Consider the following 24,542-nt stretch of genomic DNA (forward strand, 5'->3'; position numbering starts at 1 on the left):
GATAACTGAATACTGGAGCTTCATCAGAGGCTCGTGCAGTGCGAGAAGTATTCGTGTGGTTCGAACATCGAAATAGAAGGGCTGGTTGAAACAGACGGCGAGAGAGAGAGAGAGAAATCGACTTTATTGGATCAAAAATCCTACGGAGGCTGCAGGCGGACCACGCAGGATCGCCCACAGCCCGACTATTCTAGGCCTGTCGTCAAGGCGCGGTGTCCCCCCGACCTCCACTCGGGCCGGCCGGACCGCCGGCGGTCCCCAGGGCTCGCATCCCTCGGTCCCGCGCGGCATCAGCCCGCCCTCGGGATTGCCGGGCGAGAGCCGCCTCGACCCGCTGGACTACCTGCAACTGCACTTAATAGTCTCTTGACTGGATAGCCCACACCACGTCCGTCGGTAAGCCCCCCGGGTGTGACCCGGGTGGACACAGGTCCGTAGTGCAGTCCCAGAGAATGTGGGTAAGAGTCGCTGTTGCACTTCCACACACACTGCACTGCTCACTGTCAAACACCTCCGGGCACACGTAGCGCGCCAGCGCCGGCGTGAGCACAGAGTTGGTTTGCAGCTGCCTAAACCGCACTGCCTGCTCTCGCGTGAGTCTTGGATGAGGCGGTGGCATGGTCTGGCGACCGGCACGGTACCAGTCCAACATCTCGGCGTATCCCAGCAGCGGGCGGCGAAAACATAGCTGACTTGGTGAGAAAAGCGGTGACGCAGTGGGTGAACCTGTTCGATGCCACGAGATAGAACACTATCACCGTGCGCCTACAGGAGAAGCTGGTAAAAGTGCTGTTGCCGTGCAGTTTGAAAGCAGGCAAAAAAGGTACGTTTCGCTGTAGATGGCACAAAAAAGCCGTCAAAATAGGCAGGTTTTAAATAACAGGAACGAACAAATCAATCTGAACGACCACCTATGCCCTACCTTGAAACCTTGAAACTCCTCTTTTTCCTGGAACTGACAAGGAAACGCGAGTTCAAGTGACGGTTTGTGTGGACACGAAACAGAAAACCTTTGCATGGAAAATCTAACTTCTCCCTCCCGTCTGGACCACCCACCCTAATATATATATATATATATATATATATATATATATATATATATATATATATATATATATATATATATATATATATATATATATATATCATGCGCCGAATGTATCTCCAAAACATTAACCAGCCTTTACGGGCCATCCAACCCTTACGCTCGTAACACAGCCTCACCCCTTTCATCACCTGTACTCGATGACAACTGTTGGGCGATTTCCCAAAAGTCGCGGGTCTCAACTGCTCCTGTACTGATATACTGGATATCACCCCGCACATATAACTTTGATTCGGTTGACCTTTCTTTCAATACGATTTGCCTGTTGTCCATGGGAGTCCCAGAAAAACTCCAAGCACACACTCGGGGAATAGCTTCTGTCCCTATGTACTAAATCAGAACCCAGTCTTCGCATCCAGCACTTCTCCTGGTGCCCATGCAAAAAAAACTTCACGGCTTCTCCTCTTTGCATGATGACCTTGTAGTAGATAAAAACGGACACCCATCTGACTTCGGGTGAATTTACCGCTGCGCTGCACAGCTGCTGTTATTCATATCGTGCATCCTGTGGCTCCCTTGCCTTTCTGACCGATGACTTCAATCTCTTCGCCCTCACTCACACCATCTGACATACATAAACGGGCCCCAGCATTACTAGAAACACTGCCCTGCATCTCTGGTGGGCACAATTGACGTCTGGTGGTGCTTCGACAAAGAAAACCTTCGGCTACAGAAATTGTGAGTACAGCGCCAAAGCTGGATCTCCCCCTCAATAATTGGCACGGTGTCCGGAAGTTCGTCACCTTCCGCCTTATGGATCTTCATCGAGCACTGGATTGATGAACTCATTGAGACTGCGCCGCCAACATTGAAAAGGTTGGTCTCCTCCCACTCTATCTCCGAAGAACACGGCCAGCGGAGTTTTGAGCATTTCGGACGACATACCGCTCTACACAAACTTCAAATGGCCGACTTGAAGTCGCTCAACGCTAATTTTATACCTCGAGGACACCATGGTTGTCAGGGCAATGCCCTCCTCCTCCTAAATTTACGTTCGTGATTTGATAGCCGTGTTGAAACGGGTTAAATCACCCTTTTGTTTCGATATACAGCAAGGGTAATGGCGTAGCGATAGTCGTAATTGGCATCATCCACATATATCACGTCCTGGGATATTAAAGACGATAGCCTTTCTTGGGCAGCCTAAACCCAGAACTTTTGGTCCGTCTGTTATGTCTGTCTGTCTGTCTGTGTGATTCAGCCACCGAAAAAAAACCTAATTGTCTTATATACTCACAGCTAAATCTGCCTGTCTAAGTCCGGTGTAATGTTTATACTTGTCATCATTGTTGAAGAAGAACAATACATTACACAAATATAGAACAAAAAATAATACAGAAGTGTAATTTGCAGTGTTCCTTTATAAAAATTATACATGCTTAATTTTTGCGAACCTAAATGCTTTATCAACTGCAGAATAAAAATACACTTTGGAGTCGCCTGCTATCGCCCGCGCCACTATAGCTTCTGGCGCCGGTTTAAGAAATGAACCGGCGACAGTTACGAAAGGTTCAACGAGATAGGTTCCACGTTCTGCTTGGAACGCACGTGGAGTAGGGCAACGTAGTTCTATCAATGTTGAAGTAGGGCACCTCGATTCACGCGTGTCTCCGCCGTACGGCAGCGTTGGCATCGAGACACCCGGCCTGGAGCAGTGGAACGCTGAACATTTAAAATTATTTAAGCAAACCTTTGTCGTCTTTACCTTGGGAGGAGCGCGCCGCAAGAGGAACAACATGATAGTTGCACGGGAAAGCGAAGGGCGGCATTTACTTGGCAAAAGTCGATAAAGACTATCTTCTTTAGTCAACATTTGCAACGAAAAAGAGCAGATACGCTGAACATTTTTTTGGAATGGTTTCTGTAAAGAGTTTGCTCTCGAACAAGTGTTCCCAGATGCGCGTTTTCCAGTAGTAGCGGGGAATAATGAGCGTCCTGGCGTCGGTTAGAATTAACAAGCGACGACATAGGGCATGACAACTTGTTGATTTGTAAGACGAGTTCTTGCCCGGAGGAAGGCATAGTGCATATTCAGTGATAAAATGCACTCCGGCACACCTTCTGGGTGTTTTGTTCAGTCTTAAGTAAAGCGTGTCTTGGGGGCTTTTAGTCATTTTGAGGTCAAATAAGCAGCCCATCGTCAACTTGGGTATCTCTATGGCACCATGGATGTCGACGAATTGTGATGTAAAAACAACGGAAGGTAAGAAGGCTCACACCGGTATCAAGTGCACTGCAGAAACCTCCTACGGCATGTCCAATAGAAAAATTACAGACGCTGATCGGGTTCTGGGCAAACAAGGATATCTCAAATTTATTGCGCTTACAAAGCGAACAGAAATTGTACGTGAAAGTTTATTCGTCGCGTAATTCGCGGTACTATAGCTATCAAAATGGCCGCTTCTTGGTCAAAGCTTAGTAGCATGCCCCCTAAATCTCCCTGCCTTCCGTACTCGTTTGAAGACAGTACCACATATCGCGCACACATTTCAACTCAGCCTCCACACAGCAGTGTATTACACGTATGCCCTTAGAAGTCCCTGGGCTAACAATGTTTACTTTCACTTTAATTATACACCTTTTCCAATCCTAAAGATGAACAGGATGATCAAACGGAAAAGATCCACGCAACTAACGCAACGACGGAACTAGAAATCCATATCATCGCAGTAGCTAACTTGGCGAAACATTTAGGTCAGCACAAAATGTTCCATCTAAAAGTGACGTCGACTGAAAGTGTCCCATATTCGCTGCAGTAAACAGTCTGTTTTTGCCCCACGAAGGAGCAGCTCGTAAACCTCCGCACGGTGTGCCCTTCCCATTGCATGTGGCCAAGGGCACGAAGCTAGTTGGCCGAGGGCGCGGCGTCCTGCTGAGCCGCCGCACGGAGAAAGGAGGCTCGCTCGTAGTACTTGTCGTATATTCGCCGGATGGTGATTATCTCGTCCACAAGCGCTTGCGTCACCATCTGCACGAAGGCCAGCAGGATGACGAAGACGAGGCAGACGCCCGTGATGATGGTGACGTTTTCGCGCACGAAGCGGTGCGCAGCGTCCAGGCAGTTTCTGGTATACACCTGAAACCAGGCGTCGTAGTCGGTCATGTTCAGCACGTTGCGGCCGCACGACAGACTCACCACCTGCGCCAAGGGAGTAGAAGGGCCGATAAAAAAAGTCATTCAATGTTCGAATGGCGCTGCAAAAATTCCGGAATAAACTTCTAAGCAGTTTTCACATGAACCGAGCGTGGTGTCTTGCCGTTATTATCCACAGTGACCAGCGTTAGTATAAAAAGCATCTCATCTTTTTCGACAATGTAATGAAACACATTATCAGCCCAGAATCGCCGTGCTAATCTTCTTGGCGAGCTGGTGAAGCCCTCTCTTCGACGCTGCACAGCAGAGGAAATGGCAACTGCGCTGACCATCGCTTTCTGCCAACACAACAACGCATGCCTATCTCGATAGGTGTAGTACCAGTTGGAATCTAGCCGAATGGCAATCGAGGGACCGCAAGTTGCCGTAAAGAGCCAGCGAAGGGCACATGGTTATTTATGTAGCTCCGTGCAGTATTATAAGTGCTACAACTAGTCAACCGCCCAGCACCCGCCCTTGGCCGAGCTGGCACCGTCCTCTCCGACGGTGCCTGCTTCTCCCTCTTAGCCAGTGGTTTGTACAGAAACATGCTCACGGCGAGGACCCAGTTACGCCCGAGAGGTTCAAACTGCCTTCGTCTTGAGAGGAATCTCCTACCCCGGTCACCATATCTTGCAAATAATCCATACGTCAGATAAAATTGTACTCGGCCCCTATCATATATACCATTGAAGAAATGACTGCGTTCAAGGCCGCAGTGCTCTGTTCGCGTGAGCACCTGTTTCAAAGGGCGATCCAGATTTGTGACTTTCCATAAACTGCGAAAAGCCTTGTTCGCGATCGCACATGCATCGTGTTTAGAATGTGCTATAAGCAAACCTCTGAACCTCATGCTACTTTTTAAAAATGTACACACTCCAGACTTTCCTATCATGCCTGCTGAGCTCAATTAGGGTCCCTGTCCACCTTTCGGTCTTCATGATTTCCTTCGCGTAAATTCACCGCAGGTTCTACCATTTAACAAGTGCTTATACGTCTTCATATAAGGTTCTCTTGAAATCTATGTTTCACAATATGTTTTTACTCAGTTGACTTACGCAGGCATCAAAGATTTGAATACATTTTTTCCGTGGTGTGACAATACTTGTTCTTAACACGTCCTCTCTGACTCGTCACGTTAGTTATATAAGCATGAACGCGTGGATGTCTATGTACACATGATATGTCTACATACACATAAAGTTCTTAATAACCCAATGTAGCTTGTGTTTCATTTGTGCTTCATTTTGCCTTTTTTAGGTCTTCCTTATTATTTCTTTCGTTTCCTAAGGAGTACGCATATGACGAATATTTTTGCTTTTGTTAGGTCAATTTTAAAACCTTTTATTTCTTATTTGTTATTTATGTGGCAGAATTAGCTCCATTTATGCCATTATAACGATTAAACTGGTTAAATTCGTCCGTTATGCATTTTTCTTCAAATCCAAAACTAATGCCATTTTACAAATGCCATAACGCCAACTAATGCCATAATGCCAAACCTAATGTCACTACGTGCCTGCTGTCGCTTCTTAACTTTGGCGCTAGCTGAACTTATCTTTAGATATCGCACGACCTTCGCAGCAAAATCACCCACAACAAAGAAATACCTGCGTGAACACATGATAAGCGCGAAGATTGACAGATACACAAACGCCGGCTAACACAACGAGAGAAAAAGAGAGACAACCGCGCCTGCTAGCTACTGCATATTAACCACAGCTATGTGATGGCGCTAGCTGTTCGCAATTGATATGGGGATGATAGCTACTGCACTCGGGGAACACCCAGAGAAACCACGGTTTCTCTATCACGCAAGTGGTACGGCGCTGTTACTTTTAGCCAAATTCGTAATACCGATGTTCCTCGATTATAACGCGAAAAATGAATTACGTGCGTTACTTTGAATTATGCGCTATATTGAAATTCGTAGTTCTGAAACATTTTTACATTAAAAATATAAGCAACCGGGTGGGGATTCCTGAAATATGCGTAAATTTTAGAAATTCGTCAATGTGGGGTTCGTAGTAACGAGATTTGACTATATTCATTTATGCTATTATAACGAATAAATGATTTAGGTTTGCCAGTAATGCGCTTTCGTGAAAGTACAGATGGAGAGCCGTTTTGGTAACTTTCAACGATATTTTGTTGGTCTTTTGCTCTGCTCTTTCTGCCCTTTTTTATTTGCCTTTGTTTGGCGAGGGCGTGTATAGGATATATATATGTTGATTTGGTTATTTTATATTATAATATTTTGAGATATTTTGTTTTTCTTGCTTTTTCACAACTCTATTTCCCCAGTATGCCTACTTACACAATTGTAACGACTGTATAATCAAAAGTCCGCAAATTATGCGCTTTGCGCAAATGCAGGTCACTACGCGCGGTTGGTCCCTTTTATCGAGCACTTTATTTATATGTCGTTTGGCTTTCTCGGATGTTTAACACCAGACCTGTTGAAGCTTGAGCTCTGTCCATGCGGTTCGTTAACACAAAACTTCCGTCACCGGCGAAGTAGAGAGGGGGAAAATGCTAGGCCGTGTAGTTTTAGGGAAAGTGGGGATGGACACGGAGCCCACGGTCACGTGTTGCTAGTGCGCGCCTCAAGAAAAAAAAATGTGGTCAGGGAGGTCATATTAACCGAACACGGGAGCTTAACGCAGTGAAACCGTCAACCTAAGAACTCGGCCACCCGAATGAACCTAGGGGTAGGGAGTAAGCAGCGGCGGGGAACAATAACATGTGCAGCCACTTGGAAAAAAGAAAAGTTGCAGAGACATCTACCTTTGTACCCTAAGATGTAAGGAACGATAGCAACACTTCGACTCATATGGAGCGTTTCCGTACGCAACTGCTGAATTTCCGATCTATGCTTCACGAGCACGCAAGGGTATTGAAAAGAGAAAGACTAGCAACCAGGGTTTTTAATTGCCGTGTCCCAGGAGAGACAAAGGCTCTCTGCGCTTCTGTGGCTTAAAATGTGAGCGTGAAGGTTGCGAATGCGAAGTGTTGGTCAGTGTGAGCGAGGAGGAGCAATCAGCGTCCGTGTATGAATGAATTAATTTTTTCATCCAAAAGAGATCGAACGCCTCATGTTGCGGTAGAGGACGAGGAGAAGAGGGAAAAAATGTCAGCAGGTGGCATGGGATCAAATTGTTTATTCCGTGATATGTAGGCCAGGCTGAACAATTTTGCTTTCTTCGAAGAGAGAGAGAGAGTGGGAGAGAAAGAGAGAGAAGATTGTTGTTGAGGAAGAAATAGTTGTGGTTTACGAAAATGGGGTAAACAGATGGCAGGGGGCTCAACGGTGGAACCTGAGTCTACGCCACCAGATGCAACAGCTCCTCCTCTTGCCCTCTGCATCAGCTGGCGCTGATCTTCAGGTAACGAGCTTGTCAAATCGGCCTCCCATGCTTCGAAGATGGGGAATATGTCATCTTGGAGTTGTTCTCCCCTGGCCATACCCTTGGACATGGCTAGGTTGCGTGCAAGGCAGCGGATGGTTCCCTTATTTTAGCAAAGTTTAAGTTGATGTCTGATGTTCTTACCTAACACCTTAACGCGCATGTATTTTCAGATGACTGTGTTGGTTTTTCGTCCATAGGGTTTTTGATTCTTCGGCATTGACATCCCGTGGTAGCGTTCACGGCCATAGGATGGGGATTCGTTTTTAGCGTTTTACGAAGTAGGCAGTGTGGTAGACGTGCGCCCAAGGAGAACGGTATGTGAGTTCATGTGCTTCTTGCGTAGTGCTTCGTACGCGTTCAGACCAGTGCATCCGGCTGCCCACTTGACATTGTTAACTCTCTGCGTTAAGGATGGAAATATCTTACCGAAGCGCTTGGTATTCTGCCTCTGGAAAACTGTATAATGTCCTTTGTGAGTCTATGCCAAGAGAATGGCTCCAACTTGCACTTGTTTATTCATGCATATTGGAGGCTCATGCAGTACCAAATATTGCCAGAGAAGTCAACTACGACAAATGGGGCCTCGTACTTTCGTACATCCAGGAGTCGGTGGGCACTGTGGTCGCAGGCCGTCCTGTTCAGGCAATTGCAAACTAGAACGCTTGCGAGCCCAGCAATACTGCATAAAATGTATCTAGAATCACATGCCGACGTCAAGTGCCGGGCGTGCCGCCGAGAAGCGGCCACATTCGAGCACATGCTATGGGGCTGCGCCAAACATCCAAGCGAAGCTAACTCAGGATTAGGCGCTTGCTAGGCAGGGACCTCGCGAGCCGGAAACGGAGAGCGAGGATCCTCGCAGAGCACCCTCTAAGAAGATGACGTTGGCGACGTCTGGAGCGCGCGTGCGCGCTTTACTGCAGGCTTAATGAACGTTTCTCCAACGAAATGTCTCCTTTCTGCGTGGGCGGTGTATAGGATACATATAATTGTCTCCGGTAATGCATTTTTACCTGGTTGGTAGTTTTCGTATGTGTTGCTTTCTTATATTTCTCTTCGGCTAGTTATATCCATTTACGCTACTATAACGATTAATTGTGGCAGATATGAATGTTTGTTCGAATGCAGGCTCTTAGACGGTTGGTCTATTTTCACTGTTTTTATTTGTATTTCCGTTTGCTTTCTAGGCGTTTTTGTATTTTTCTGTTCATTTTGTAAAGGTGGTTTATCAGATTAGTTCATTTGGGTAGTTCATGCTCGCATTTTTTTGCTTATTTTTCAGGTGTTTCCTTTGCTTTTTGAAGCTCCCTTCGACCAACTCTCGTCATTCACACTGGTATAACGGATAAACGTGTTCAGTTCGCACATTAAGCATTTTGTGTAAATCTAGGGCGCTTCACCGTTGAGCCAGCGGAGCGGGGGAGGGCGTTTACTCGGCCAGGAATGCGTAAACGCACTGAAAAATCAGAGTGCTTCCTTCCGCAGGTCAGGGGGGTGCATCGAAGCCGGAGCACTGGTTGGGTGATTTGCTATGTCTGGGTTTAGCTGTACTGGCGATTTGGTACCATGAATTATAAGAACAGTGGTCCAATCTCTATGTCAGAGAATAGGAACGCACACGTTCGGTGAGAGGACATGACGTTTTATTATAATGCGGCCACGCCAATCACAGCGATCGCTCTAGTTCGCCGCGCTCAAGCGGCTTCGATGCCAAGAAGGGAGAGAAACGCAGCGTGTCCCGAGGGCAATTTCGTTCCACGGGATGGCGTCGCCCGCTGTCCTCTATGCTCTGCCTCTGGTGCAACTCAAGCCGCGCCGGTGGGAGAGGCTCTAGGTTGATCAGCGCCGGGCTATTCGGTTTTTCCTTGGCCTTCCGAGCACATATACGGTGGCGGCGACGTACACAGAGGCAGGACCCTGGACTATCCACATGCGGACCCTGAAGGTCGGGCTGCACCACATCCATCGCCTGCAGGACACATCGGATGGCGCGGCACTCTTCCAGCGCTACCGCAGCCGGCCCAATTCTCGGATGGGCATGCTGCTCAGTACCTACGAGAGCCATATCGCGTTGCCGCAGCGGCTCTCCTGGAGCCACAACCCCCAGGCACGGGACAGGCTCTACGCATCGCCTCCACATTGCCGGGCGTGCGTAGCAAAAGGTCCACTCCACCCCAGGCCATCTACAAGGAGGTGGCCGCCCTGCTGCAGGACGAGGCTAGCGGGCGTCTGCAGGTGTAGACGGATGGTTCCGTGAACCAGTCGACGGGCAGAGCCGGAGCCGCCAGCACGGCCCTGGAAATTGGCACCAGCCAGGTGTGCAGCTTTCCCTCCCCGGCCTTATCCACCCCCGAAGAGCTGCCTGGACTCCACTTGGCCGCGGACCTCCTTCTACAGCTGGGGACCCAGGTCCGAGTGGCCATCATCCTGATTGACTCTCGGTCTGCCCTCCTCCGTTTGCGAGCTGCTCACCAGCCATGTAGCTCCAGCTGCTACTCAGAGCGGCCACTGGCGGCCAAGCTTCATGCGGAGGAGGCCCAGGTGTGTCCACTGCGACTTCACTGGCTGCCATCCTACGTGGACATCATGGGCAACGAGGTAGCAGACGCCCTGTCCAAGAGTGCTGCTCACCAGGCAGGGGTTTCAGCCTCCCGGGACGTGGTGCCATTTGACGCGGCAAGGACTATGCTGGTCCGGGAGCTAGAGGCCCTGTATCCAGATGCCCGAGTGGTCAGTGGTGGAACCCCACGGGTCCTGCCAGGACGCATCAGCAGAGACGCCCGGTCGCTCCTGTTTCACCTGCGGCTTGATTGCTGCAACGTGGGAGCCGGCCTGCACCACCAGGGCCTCCGGGCATCCCTCACCTGCGCCGACTGCCCAGAGCCCGAGACGCTCGAGCAATTACAGTGCTCTTGCCACCCGCATGACACCGCGAGGGAGGAACTCCGGGCCGCCGTCCAGCGACTCGGTTCACCAAGCCACAAGCTGGAAAACTTCCTGTTCCCAACTTGTTCGGACGCCTTTCGACGGGAAGTCTTCCAGCACCTCCTCAACTTCCTTGTTGTTATGGGACTAGTGCATCGTTTGTAGCCGTCGAGCCTTGGACGAGACGAACGGTACATAGACTACCCCACTCGCCTCCTTCTTCCCTCTCTTTCTGTCTTCTTATTTTTTGAACCCACTTTTCTCTTCCCTAGACTGGGTCGTATGAGGGATAACTCCCCGCTGAGTTCAACAATATCTCCAGTTCTTTTCTCGGCCCTGCTTTCTTAATAAATCACCACCACCTCACCATGCTCTCGAAATATGCGGCAATGGGAGACTAGTATAAAGTTGGTCTGCAACATGGAGCATGCATACTCCCATACCATGCTTACACCAATCCCCTTCAAGTCGGCTTCACCTCTGAATAGAAATTGCATCCCTGGAGGCTTTTTTCAGAGGCGATATAAACAGAGTGATACCAAACTTTTCAAGGCGCTATGACCGTCGTCTTTTAGTGATTTTTTTCATTTCTGAATCTTTGTAGCTGAGTAAATCGCCGCCCGTTGTGCGAGAACGTGGTATCCTAGTCCTTTGACCTTGAGGGTAAATAAATAAATATACAACTTCGCTCTGAGAAACGCTGCACGTTAAATGCGCGCTGTTAGGTATTTCTTCCACGACGATCACGTTGAAGTATAATTTATACACTTCCTTTCCTCAGTTATTGGACCTAATTACGAAACGTTTTACTCGGGAATGTGGCTTTAACAGAGCTGTTCACTCCAAAGAGACTCATTATTAATTTGTTTATGCCGGAATATGAGGCACACTCTCAAATTCGTGCCCGCATTTTAAGAGATTCTTGGGCACACATGGCTTATCATTGGAATGTTAATATTAATAGCCAAATAGATGAAACCGATATTTTAAGACTGGGACAGCACGGCACTACATTGGAAACCAGTATGACCTAAATGCAGAAGCTTCTCCGCCGGCCGACAATAAAGCTTTCTTTATTGTTACCTTTCCAAAAAGCTAAGGCTGAAATGATGTGAAGTGTTACGCGAGGTAAACTGCCTTAAGGGCTTCAGACGGGTGATGGAAAATTTTCTTTATTGTATCTGCACTGAGAACAGCATGATGAAGATGTTAAATAATCGTCCTCATCAGTCTGCTGATGTCGACAGCAGAACGAAGGTGGCCCGAAGAGTTCTAGTTGCTCCCATTTCTCGTCATCCGTATCCATCCTGCGCGAAAACGTTTCAACGTCACCCTATAGTTAGCAGTCTGCCTTCAGGGCCGTTTTAAGCGCAGAGCAATTCAGGGGTCGCCTTGTCGCCGTATCTCGTTCGCTGTCGCGCTGTCTAGCCACCACCGAAAAAAGGTGGCGTAGCGACGTAGCAGACCCAAAGAGAGCCCCAAAATGAAGCGGCGAAAAGGACCCGATAAGATTCTTCGGAAAACAAGTGGTTTATATAGTGATAACCGCACGAAACTCCTGAACCACGGGTGCTTGTCATACATCTCCTCGTCGTTCGGCACAAAAATATTTGCAGGTACATTTGAATCAAAAACCTGGGTATATAACCTCCAGCCCTCACGTTCATTTAGTTAGGAACGCCCGTTAGGTTAGTGTTTACTACAGTGGATTAGAATTCTTGCTTACTATAATGTTTACGGTAGAAATCAAAAGAAGTGGCGGCCAAAAATGACGAGTTACAAACTGCGCAGTAACGTAACGACCCGTGCGAGATCCCGCTCGCCCTGTACCAGTTAGGAGGGGCGCGAGCAGTGCGAAGGTGGGAAATTTTAATTGCGTCGGACAACCTTCCGTTCTATTCATCAAGAGAGGTTTGAGATAGGGATTTGAAGAGCGCGATGGGTGGTAGCCGTGAGCCGATAACGGCGCCAGAGCACATTTTGGAGAATCACCGCTCTGCACTTCCGACAGCTTTCACGTTGAGTGGAACGGCTCTAATTTAATTATCCCGCCAAGCTCATTTTGTTACTAGAGTAGTGCTGTAGGTGCGTATACTTCCCCCTCCACTACGCTCGCTTTTAAAGCAAAGCTTTTTACCTCTACCCCCCAAGGGTTTTTTCGCGACCGTTGGTGTCACCTGCAAACTCCAGCGAACAAATAAAAGAATTTACTGGCACCGCCGGGAATCGAACCTGGAACTAATAGACTGACAAATCGAGAGCCCGTTGTCTTACCGATTTAGCTACGAGCCCACGAGAGGACAGGGAAGACAGGTGGTGTACTCACCAAGTACATCTACGGGTTTACCCACTTCGTTCTCGCTGAATGCCACGTGAAAGCATCACGCGACCACTCACGCCGTTCTAGCGGGCCTGTCTAGCGGCCCTGTCACGCCCGTCTACCGGCTCATGTGCTAAGAGTTACAAAAATTAAGAAAGCTCACACCAATGCATGGCATATCACTTCTAGGGCGGCAATGTGCTAAAGCCTGTGGCCTCCAGTGTTCACGTAAAAAATCACAGCTCCTTGTCGTCCACCCTCACGCCAAATCAAGGAATACATTCAAATACTCCTTGATGGCCAGACCATCACTCCAAGCCCCAGCATCAAGATCCTGGGCCTACATCTCGAGGCTAACACCAAGAGTGACGTCTCCTTGCATCGCCTCAAAAACAGCATTAATCAAATCATACACATGATCAGGCGAGTTGCCACCAAGAAGCGAGGCCTAAAGGAATCCGGTACCTTTCGATTATTTGAAAATTTTGCCCCCTCGAGAGTAACTTACGTCAACCCAATGTCTTCCTCTCGACAAGGAAGACATAGAGATGCTTTATATAATGATTAGAAAGGCGGTAGAGCAGGCCATTGGTCTTCTCATGAGTGCGTCCACACAGAGGCTGCTTAGCACGGGGCTCCACAACACGGTGGAAGAGCTGATAGAGGGCCATACTTCAAACCAGAAGGTCCGACTCAGAACTTCGGTGGGTAACCGCATGCTTCACCAGATTGGCTGGGCAGCCCAGAATGTCACTCCGCTTGACGTACTCCCAGACTCTTGGCGACTAAAACTAAAGATGCTCCCTTTGCTTAGAAATATGAACCCCTCACATGACGAGGGTCACCGAAAAGCGCGGGCTCAAGCGCTAAACGCCGCCCTCGGTAGGGATCACGCAGTTATCTACACAGACGCCTGCAAATATCGAGGGCAGCAATACGCCATCATCGTGGCTACCTCCAGAACCAACATCCTTGCGTGTACCTCGCTTAGGACCCAAGAAATGACGGCAGCAGAAGAGGCAGCCATCACTTTGGCTCTCACTCAACCAGGGGTTCGGAGGGTAGTCGCCGATTTCCAGCAAGCCTACCGGAATTACCAGTCGGTTGGGTGTCCTGACCTGCACTGTGCGTGCTAAAAAACCACTCCCTAAACGGTTCCTTTCAGCTCATCTGGACCCCCCCCCCTCACGCTTCAATAGAGGGCAACGAATACACCCACCCAACAAGCCTGCGCTTTTACCTCCCGTGCTATGGAGCTGCACGAGGACAGTCACCCGCTTGTCACGTTCAGGGAGATAACCCAGCATTATCGCCTTCTGAGGCAGACCGTACCTTTGCCTTACCCTGACGTTTCCAGAGAACAACAAACTACACTACGACTCATATAATCGGGGCTCCTTCCCACAGCCTACGCTTCTTCACCTAATGCATCCGAATCGCTACGACGCTGAATGTATATTTTGCTCAGAAGTAGGAACACTCCGCCCCGTAATTGGGGTGTGCGACTTTAGCCCTGAGCACCCTCCTCTCTTTCTGTCAACTACCCAACAAGAGCAATGAGAGATGTTGCTGCCCAGCCCCTCTCTACCTACCAAGCTTCACCGGGTGGACGGAACACAGGCCGCGCGCAGTGCATATGGGCCCCAAAGAAGAAGGAATCACTCCCCAGGGCTGCACTCTGGGCCGTTCAGAATTTTGAACACAAGTATTTCTTCCTCCTTCCTCTCCTTCTGTGTCGCAAATCTCGTCGCCTCCGTCCACGGCGCAGAGACGGTGAAGTCAGCTCGTCTAACACCGGGTTGGAGCTTACTTTAATTTCATAAAAAAAGTTTCCACTCTTGTGCTACACTAATACAATTCAACCAAACACCGTTCATGCATCATACATTGATTTAACCTTACCAAGAATATCTCTTTGAAGTAATAAATGGTGTGGTTAAGTGCATTTAACTTCTCTCTGGTTTTACTATTTGTGGAGCGATGTGAGTGAATTAAAGTGGTGTCGCATGGGTAATCGTTATGGGTGCCGTTTACAGCTTTGCTTTCCAACCACATTCACTTGGTGGATTGGCGCAATTTTTTTTTGTTCTGGAGTGAGGCGTTGCATTCCTATATTTGCGTTTCTGCTGTTGCTCAAGCTGATAAACGTTTTCTTTCAGAGAACTTTATGAAACCTCTTGTTTATACAGCAATAGTTAGCATCCCGGTATCGCATTGGTGGAGTACTAATGTTTAAGTTACACGGCTGCCTATTTTCTAGGGTTCTTCAGTTCCTAAGCCTTTGCTTTTGTGTTCCCGAGGTAGAGAGTTCCGTTCCCTGAATTCCGACTGTGTTCAGGTGGAGGCGAAAACTAAAAAAAAAAACGCCATGTGTCCAGATTTCGGCGCAGATCACAGGTTCACACGGGCTCTTAAACAATATGTCGAGTTCTCTTGCAGCCTGCTTTATAGCCCAGTATTAGCTGCAGCATGTGGACCTCCGAGTGACAGGAGAAATTTACTGTTCGTGACTTGGAGGCGCTTTTTGAACGTGCACCGTCTCATACTCTTACTGCTTTCTTTCCCCTTCGCAAGAAGTTAACTTTAACAGGACACTATTGAGACAAAGAAGCACGGTGGACTCGTGAACTCAGATAATCCGCCCGACGTAGTAATATCGTGTCAGCCACTCCTGACTATATGATGGGCCCCATTATTAATGCTCACCTGGTTGGAACTGATCCGCTTGCAGCAAGAGAATGGAACCGAACAGCGCTCGATGCTCGGGTTTGTGCGGGAACAGTTGAAGTACATGTTGGCGTTCCAGTCGCGGAAGCTGAGCCTGGAAATGCCACAGCATCGCATTCCCATCTGCGATGGTCGTGAAAAGCAAGGCCATGATTGCGCGGTATCGCATCCGCCCCCTAAAGTACGCGGCTAGCAAGCGGGCAGTTTTTTCAGCATTACAACACGAAGGTTAATGAGTGCAAGTCTCGATTTAACTTTAGTTCACACCGACTTCTTAACCATGCTGCTATTTTAGGACTACAAATTTTAACTCGGCACACTTACTTTTTCACAAAAAACACCACTGATTACGAATAAATTAACGCTTGTAACAAATGTTTACCTATTAAATTACATCATCTAGGGCTCCGTATGCAGTGTGTTTGCCAAGAATTAGTGGCTGCACATTTACATAAAACCATGTCCAATTCTGTCTGTATTGCGGCGGTTATGTCTTTACAGCTGCATTAAAAATATATTTCTCGAAGCTGATTAGTTACTTTTGACATTCACTAAGTTCCCTTTAGCTGCAAACACTTGAAGAGAAGCTCTACTACTCCTGCTAACATATTTGCATCTATCGCCGTAGAAAAAAACAATCAATATTCGTCGCTACTTCCTTTACTTGGTTTAACGATTTTGCTGCAAATGAACTGTTATTATGCTTTAAAGCAACGAAAGTTTTCTTTAAAGCAACACCGCTCAATTGACCTAAATGTACGATGGGGATGATGATTATCTCTCAGTAACTAGATTAAGTGGGTGGTTTGAAACTTGCAACGGGTGAAATAGTTTGCTCATCACAGAGGAATTTTCCTGAAGAGGAATTTCTCTCCTTCCCAATAGTCTGGCGGCTCATTAAAAAGGCGTCCTTCCGTGCTTGACCCGGCGAGATTATGAGATGCCTGAGCATTTTCAATCCAATTGTTCTACCCGTATTTGTTGTCAAGCTCCCACTGCGAGACGTAGAGTCTAGTAGAACTGCGAATGCACAAGTGAGAAAACAATCTCGCAGAGCTCTTGTCATTTATTGTACATTTTGACAGCGCACAGACAGCCACAAGTGACTGGCGCTTACGTAGTACCCCTGTTACACAGATGTCCGGATGTGTTTGTATTTTTGCTGTTTTTAACAGGCGCAACGAAATTGGACAGTCGAGTTCGTGACGTCACCAGGGAAATCGATTAGCGAACTCGGTGCACGCCTGCGAGGCAGCCATCGTAGGAACAGAGAAAGAAGAAAGAGATCAATATTGGTTTATTAAGTTCTTAGGAAGGATAAAAAGCGTTGAATACAGATATTGGTCATTATGCAACTTATTGATTTTTGCATTAATCTTGGCGTATTGATTATCCGCCATGTCTACTGTTACCTGAAGTAAAGGCGCACGCTGCGCTAATTGTACGTTTAAAGTCCAGTACCACCGTTACAAGTTTTTAGGCGTTGGTGTTGAGGCATCAAGTACATTTGCTTCTTGCTGACACGCAAGGAGTTGTGAAGACTTCTGTGCATTGTAGACAGTTCTACTAAAAGCTTGTTGGCACCCATTCTGCTTTCGGAGCAAAAAATCTTCCTGCTCTTTCACCCACACGAAACCTAAAAATAGTTTCTCCTATTGAGAGCAGGGGGAACATTGCATTGTGTATGTCGTATACACCTTAAGAAACCGACGAATTCACCAGCGACCGCCACTCATCTCTTTGTTTTGTGGTAAACTGCTCTTTTATGACGTTTCAAGATTCCTATGTTTCAAGGTTGAAGTAAGTAGTACAACTAACTTGCTGTTCTGTCAGCTATACCAGAGTCCGTCAATGCTTTTCATGTGACGGACTCTGGCTATACGTTGAAGAATAGACTGAACGAGAGTTTGTGGCGAGGAACGCAGTGTCAATGCTTCCATACTTTGTACGTATAATCCACTGAAAAACACGAGATGAACGTTGAGCATAATGTGATTATGTAAGAGTCAAAAATGAAATGCTGACAACGAGATGGCGGCGTCACAACGAACAAGGGGCATGTACCATTTTCTATCTCAAGGTTCCCCGAAAAGGCACCCGGCGTAACCAAGCTCAGAGTGTATAGCCAACCTGGATGCTATCCATGAGACTCTGGAAGTCCGACGAGTCGCGGTAGTGGACGATGACATCGATGGAGAAGGTCTTGGCGAGGAGCTTCTCGATCTGTGACGGCAATAAGAAGACGACAAGGCCCGCGATCAGGTTGAGCAGCAGCAGGGCGGTGATGAAGGACGAGTACACGTTCAGCAGGCACGTGTTCTCGCGCAGCGCACCCACGCAGCCGCAGAAGGTCAGCGACATGGTGACCAGGCCGAATAGCATCACCGTCAGCTCCATCTTGATCAGGAACGTACTGGCGGAAGAAAGAAACGGGAACGATACAATAATGGGCGCAACCTTAATTGCGTCAATATACACAAACAATATTTATGAGATGTCTCCAGCCTTGAGGAACAGGTATAAACAAGAATGCACTCATAAGACCTTAAATGCGACATAGTTGACCAGCCACGTCTCTACATCCACAAAATGCACCGATAGGGGATGTGCTCAGTTCATTCTATATAAGTGGACCGGTCCACGTTTGCGCCAGCTTGGCATGCACGCGGGGTTTTGTTAGAGAAAAGTGTAAGTAACCTTACCCACAATTTTAGAAGATTAATACTGAAAAAAATTTGGTTAGTCTCCCCAGCGTGTATAGATACTTGTTCAGTTTCGAAACTGCACGTTCATTTAAAACGCTGTCCTTCGTCCTTCTTGATATTTTAGCCACCGCTTCAAATCCCTTGCATAAAAACGGCCGTTTCAAATAGATCTCGAACTAAAATGGCCGCAACAAAATGATGAAACGTCCACGAACAGTTGTCTTTTGAAGTACGCAGCCAGAAGTGTGAGCCTGGTCGATCTCGACGACTTTACGTTAATGATACCTATACGTCTTTTCAACGTGCTTTTCAAGAAAATGAAGTCCACATAACTTGCGCGTTTTGATTAGCTCTTTGACCGCGCGGGGAAATATGGATCCGATCGCGGCGCTAAGAAGTGACGGTTCTGGGTGTTGCTTCTGTATCTGCTCGTACAGCCAGTTGCGGAGCACGTTGGCATTTCGGAAAGCCAGGCTCATCAAAGACATATTGACGGAGTCAACGAAATCCTAGATGAAAGCAGCACTGTTTAATAGCGTCACAAACTGAACGCACTGGAAGGGCAAGGTTCGCGCACAGGGGTAAAAAAAACAAAAGCAAACGAAAGCAAGAAACCTGTAGAGAAACGCAATTACTCAGCCTACTGGAGCACGCGTATATTCGCCGTCCGCGAACAGTTGTCTTTTGAAGTACGCAGCCAGAAGTGCTGAATACCGGAGATGCAGAGCGGAACGCTCCCCGCTAGCAGACGACGCTCGCTTTCCTAGCGCAACTCGCAACCCCAGCGCCGCGGTGGGGAGACGGCGCATTCTATCCATGGCCGCGGCGGGGAGATACGAAACTGAAAAAGTATCTATAAATGTTGAGTCTCCCTATACCCCGCTCGGCCAATAATCAAAAAGAAAAACTGATGAGCATGAACCACATGTACACTCAAAACCGTTGGAAAGTTCCAAAACTGCTGCCGCATCTGATTCATGTTCACATTTTCCAGCGCAAAGAAAATGTCTGGAATATTTGAGGCAAAAATTGCCGTAGCTTACATTATTCGTGAAAGCTGCGCCTTGCACTACTCGTCAGTAGGTTTATTGAAAAGTGGTACCGCCGACGTCAGCCACGGCTCCACAACAATACCAAAACAACTTTATTGTTGGTTGATTGATTGTGGGGTTAACACACCGACGCTTCACAAGCAATGAGGGGCGCCGTAGTGGAGGGAGAAGATTAATTTTGACCAGTTGCTGATCTTAAACGTGCGCAGAAATCTCGAACACACGGATGTTTAGCTTTTCGCCTAGATCAAAAAAGCTTCCCCCGCAGCCCGGAATCGAACTCGCGTCCTCGTGGTCAGCCGTACAACGCCTGCACTTGCGATTGTGCCTGTCTTCTGTGTCCGCGTTTTTTTGTGCGCCATGAGGAACGTTACGTAATACCAACTAGCCCGATCACATGTTGTTCTTTTATCCCCAAATAATCTGCTACAACAGCTTCGCCATTCGAGTGTTGCGCGCGAGTGCGGCTTACCTGAATTTTTTTTCTTCGCGAGAACGGACCAAGCTGAAGCGTAAGCAGCTCTGCTATTAAAAATGGGCCAGGCGTAATATGTCTAGACCTGGTTATCATGAGCGAAAGGTCTGTTTGGCAGAGACTATATTCACAGAGTTTCATGCATATTAGGCTTGTAAATGTTACAGTGCGTTCTCTGCACACGGTGGTGTCTCTGAAGCGGGCGCAGAGACAACGAGGCTGAGGGACAAACACTGGCGACCCCGTTAAACGCTGGCCTGGTGACGCGCTACCACAATGAGAGGCATCGAGCAAGCGCAGATGCGACGCCTCTCCGCAGAGGATCGGGTGGCGTGACGTCCCATCAGCCACATTTGCGCTTCGGTGGCTAAAGGTCATTGTGACCCAATGCGGAGACATGCCGCAGTAGAGTTATCCCTCTAAAAAGTAAAGTGCCCTCGTCCTGAACATCGTACTTCTCCTCCAGTGATAAAGGACTGGATGCCATGGCAGTTCCCGAATGGGTAAACGCTATCGCGCTTTCTGTCCAAATCAGGAAAACAGGAATGACGGCAATGAGAAGGCGTGTTGACGTCCCGAACGTTCGCACTTTCTCCATTGCGTGCTTCCATTTGTGCTCGTATGTTTCATCGTTCCCGTCAGTATGATTCAGTGATGACAAGTTTTGTTTGGACATCCAGTTCATCGCATTACAGAGCGAAGCTTCCTCTGGCCAACGTTTCTTGAAATGTTTTTTGTGAGAGCGCCCTCAGTGCCCTCTGTAGTTATTCTGCGCTCCTGCATGCCTTGCTTTCTTCGGCCATCCGCTAGACCAAGAAGCACTAGCCTTTGGTCCCCAATGGGCCTTTCGCTATTCTTGTTCTTTAGTGATAGCTAGAACGCTTACACTGCAAAGGAACATTACCTTCATCTAGTTTCTGTGGCAACTGTATGCCCGACTCGAGCGCTGCCAGCGATTTCAAAAATTCCGAATTTTGCCGGATGGGTAGACTCCCTGTGTGAAAGTTCCATGCTACGATTCTCCTTTGACAAGACATGATGACGTTGAGTAATTTATTTATTTATTCGTACTCTCAGGGTAATACATTACAGAGGGGAGTGCTTTTAAGAGAAAAAAGCATGAAAACAAGCCGATGTTTTAAAAAGTTTACCAAGCTGGCTCGAGCAAAGCAGAAGAAAATACTTAACACATTTCTACAGACATACAAACTTGTACACATATACAGTTCGGGAGTAGTACACTAACTGAAATACCTATCACGGGTAAGAAATTGTCTGTGCTCAAAACAAGGCTTAATAAAGCAACACTGCACAACGCAGAGGGAAATAAATTGACATCGTTAATTTCAACAATGTATCGTGGAAGGTGGAAAAAAAAGTCATTGGATGTACGGGTGATGAACGAATTAAAAGACGCCTTAATAGTGCAACCAATGACGCCGACTTTGCGCGTGTGATCCATACGCGATGATAAATATGATGGCGAAGTGATTAAACAATCTCGTAAAGTGCCGTGGGAAAAAAGTTTATGAAAAAGACATATATATTGGATTTTGCGACGTGAACTTAGAAGTGGAAGGCCCAAATTGTTTTTCATTGCGGTTACGCTCGCTGCCCGGTGGTAGTATGAGTTAATAAAACGTGCCGAGTTGTTCTGAACCATTTCCAGTAAATGAGTGCGAGTTTCCGTGGAAGGATCACATATTGATGGTGCGTATTGAACTTGTGAGCGTATGATGCTTTTGTAAAAATGAAGTTTTACGGACGACTGGGCGGAATGAAAGTTGCGTTCTAAATAACCTAGCAAGCGGTTAGCTTTGTTGGTGATGAATTCTATATCAATTTTCCCTGATAGGTCGCATGTAATATAGAGGCCTAAATGTTTCTAACATGAAACAGATTGCAGAGGGGTGCCGTTTAAGTGATACGAAAATATGTTAGTTGCGGCACGACAGATTCGCATGAATTTACACTTGTTAACGTTTAAGGTCATCGACCTCTTACGACCCCAGGAAGAGATAGCGTTAATGTCATCCTGTAGTGCATGCGCATCATTAAATGTGGTTATTTCACGGAAAACGATACAGTGGCCTGCGAATAAATGCACTGGGGTATAAATACAGAAGAATTGTAGATGAGAAAAAGTATTGGTCCTAATACTGTGCCTTTGGGGACACCCGATAGCACAGGCTGAAATGAAGAGCTTCTCTCGTTAGCAGCTACAAATTGTTTGTGGTTAGTGAGGAAACTTTCAACCCATTTTAATGTATTAGTATCAAGACCCAAATTTCTTAATTTTACTAGAAGTAATCGGTGTGAAACATTATCGAATTATTTCACGAAATCTAAAAAGATGCAATCGGCAAAACAACTACGGTCAAGAACACTATGCAGTTTGTGAATGAATAGTAGTAGTTGAGTCTCGCATGAAACTGTCTTTTGAAAACCATGTTGGGCTGCATAAAAAATGAATTAGATACAAGAATCATCTTGACGAAACAGCGCAAAAAAACGGGGACACTAGAAGAGAAAGACGACAGGACGACGCTGTATCTTTCTGTCGTCTTTCTCTTTCCTGTCGTCTTTCTCTTCTAGTGTCCCCGTTTTTTTGCGCTGTTTCGTCAAGATGATACATAACCAGTACCAACTCGCCCAAATGTTGATCCTTCTAGATACAAGAAGTTTGCTATGTTAGAACGAATTATGTGCTCACGTATGTTGCACGGAACGCTGGTGATTGATATGGGTCGATAGATGAAAGGTGAATGTCTGTCCCCTGATTTAAATGCTGCAACCACCTTCCGTATTTTCCAGTCCGACGGCAATTCCCCCACGGCTAATGTCAGTTGAAGAATTTTAGATAACATAATATTACAACACTGTTTAGTACTTTGGACGAACTTTGGATTAATACAGTCAATACCAAAAGCGGACAATATTTTGATGCTGTCAATAATTTTACAAATTCCATTGGGTTCTATGAGCAAAAGGCGCATCGGGATTAATCATAACAGCGAAATTCTGGCGTATCACAGGTTGATGTGCGTGAAAAAGAACTGGAGAATGCATTGTTTAGTGCACTGGCACACTCACGTTCCCGTATCGGGTCATTGTTTGAATCAATCAAGGCTATTGTTGTCTTCTCGTGTGGGTTTATTACGCTCCAAAATTTTCTAGGATTATTATGCAGGATGTCCGGTAAAGTGTTAGTCAGTAAGTTCATTTTTGCGTTCTTAATTGCAGACACATATTCTTCAGCTGGTGAATGGTGTTGTGACCAATGGCAGTGACTGTCGAAGCTCTTATCTAATATTTTTTTTTCGATAAACGCCTGTTATTGTGATTATAACAAGGGGCCTTAGGGTTATAAGAAATTTCTCGAACAGGTATAAAATGATTGGTGAGGTGTTTACTTGATTATCGAAAAGGGTCCAACTAGACTCAACAGTATGCTTATCATGGCCGTTTAAAAATTTACTTAAAATGCGTCTAGTTCCCGATTTATTCTTGTGAGATCGGCGTTGCTGTAATTACTTAGTACTTTGGTTCGCCTAGTATTCTTCTGCAGCAGTAAATTTATCGAAAAATTCAGTAGGACATGATCGCTTAATTTTTGCATATGCGTAATCTCATAAGATAGGTCGGAGAAAGTTGTGAGCACTAAATCTAGTATTGTAGCAGCTGCAGCTGTAATTCTAGGTTGTTTCAAAATCATTTGAGTTAGATAAAATTGCACACTTAAGTTGAGAAATCGTTGGTTAATGGATAAAGCTTGGCTTGGGAAAGGCATTGGTGTCAACCGATGATTTCCTGGATAATGAAAGTCTCCCAACACGAATAGCGGCACGATTTATGTTAGGAGCTCCTCCTTCTCTTCTCAATTCTCTGTAACCTCACTTTTGCTCGTCATACGGCTTGAAACCGCGGAATAAACCATGACGTTTTGTTCAATTCTAGTCTAAATCACATAATGTAAAAGGCTGAAGCTTTAAGTCATTCCTCGTGCGCTACAATGGAGTTTGTAATATAGCGGTTCCAGCTGCGACGATGCTTCTGCACGGAAGTCTATGATAGCGGGAACATGAATGCTGCTGTCAAAATATTATCAAAGACGAGCGATGGGACAACGGCTGGGTCTGCCGAAAACTAGGCTGTTTCAGGGGGTTGAGAACCTTGAATCTTGAGATATCTTTCACTGTTCTCACTTCTGGCTTCTCATACCTCCCAGGATGGGCTTTTGCCCGTTCTTGCATCTCCACTATGTTGCTAAAAGCTCAGCCGCAACTATGTTCAGAAGAGCAAACTAGGCAGGACAAATTGTCGGTACAGTAAACTTTGGCTCACAACTTGCAGTCCACATTTATTGACGCCTGCTGTTTTTGCGGCATTACGATTGGCGTACCCGTGTTTGCCCTTCAAACACAAGATCAAATGGTTTAGTAGCATTTAGTAGGCACTCAACCTATTCTAATGTTGCACAGTGGCAACAGAGAAAATCCATGCACAAAGACCTGGAGGTTGCCTACCTGTAGAAGCTGTAAGAGGGTGCTGTGGGCGTGGCCTGTCCTACCCCTGCCCAGGTGTCCAGGTAGGCGTAGGCGCCCACGAGGAGGATGATGAGGCCGACCACCCAGATGAGCAGGTTCATCACCAGGAGCGGGTAGCGCACGTACGGGTGCACGTCCAGCAT

The 24,542-nt window shown here is 46.9% G+C and overlaps 1 protein-coding gene across 1 annotated transcript; it reads right to left on the reverse strand.

The window, feature by feature from the left end:
* Window positions 1–3,532: 3,532 nt before the first annotated feature.
* LOC144146734 (tetraspanin-33-like) lies at window positions 3,533–24,542 on the reverse strand. The gene is made up of 4 exons (XM_077678662.1): window positions 24,379–24,542; window positions 17,751–18,033; window positions 15,600–15,743; window positions 3,533–4,244 (listed from the first exon to the last, which is right to left on the reverse strand). The coding sequence occupies exons 1-4, from the start codon at window positions 24,540–24,542 to the stop codon at window positions 3,951–3,953; spliced, it is 885 nt and encodes a 294-aa protein (XP_077534788.1). The 3' UTR covers window positions 3,533–3,950.

Source organism: Haemaphysalis longicornis, unplaced genomic scaffold, assembly GCF_048455015.1.
Source record: "Haemaphysalis longicornis isolate Haplotype H1 unplaced genomic scaffold, Haemaphysalis longicornis Haplotype H1 scaffold_7, whole genome shotgun sequence".
Taxonomy (NCBI): Eukaryota; Metazoa; Arthropoda; class Arachnida; order Ixodida; family Ixodidae; genus Haemaphysalis; species Haemaphysalis longicornis.

Excerpts from the sequence above, each read along its gene's own strand:
- LOC144146734 (XM_077678662.1), bottom strand. The coding sequence starts at position 24,542 with ATGCTGGACGTGCACCCGTACGTGCGCTACCCGCTCCTGGTGATGAAC. Across the intron at positions 18,034-24,378 it reads CCCTCTTACAGCTTCTACAG|TACGTTCCTGATCAAGATGG; the intron begins GTAGGCAACCTC and ends TTCTTCCGCCAG. Across the intron at positions 15,744-17,750 it reads GTCTCATGGATAGCATCCAG|ATGGGAATGCGATGCTGTGG; the intron begins GTTGGCTATACA and ends CGACCATCGCAG.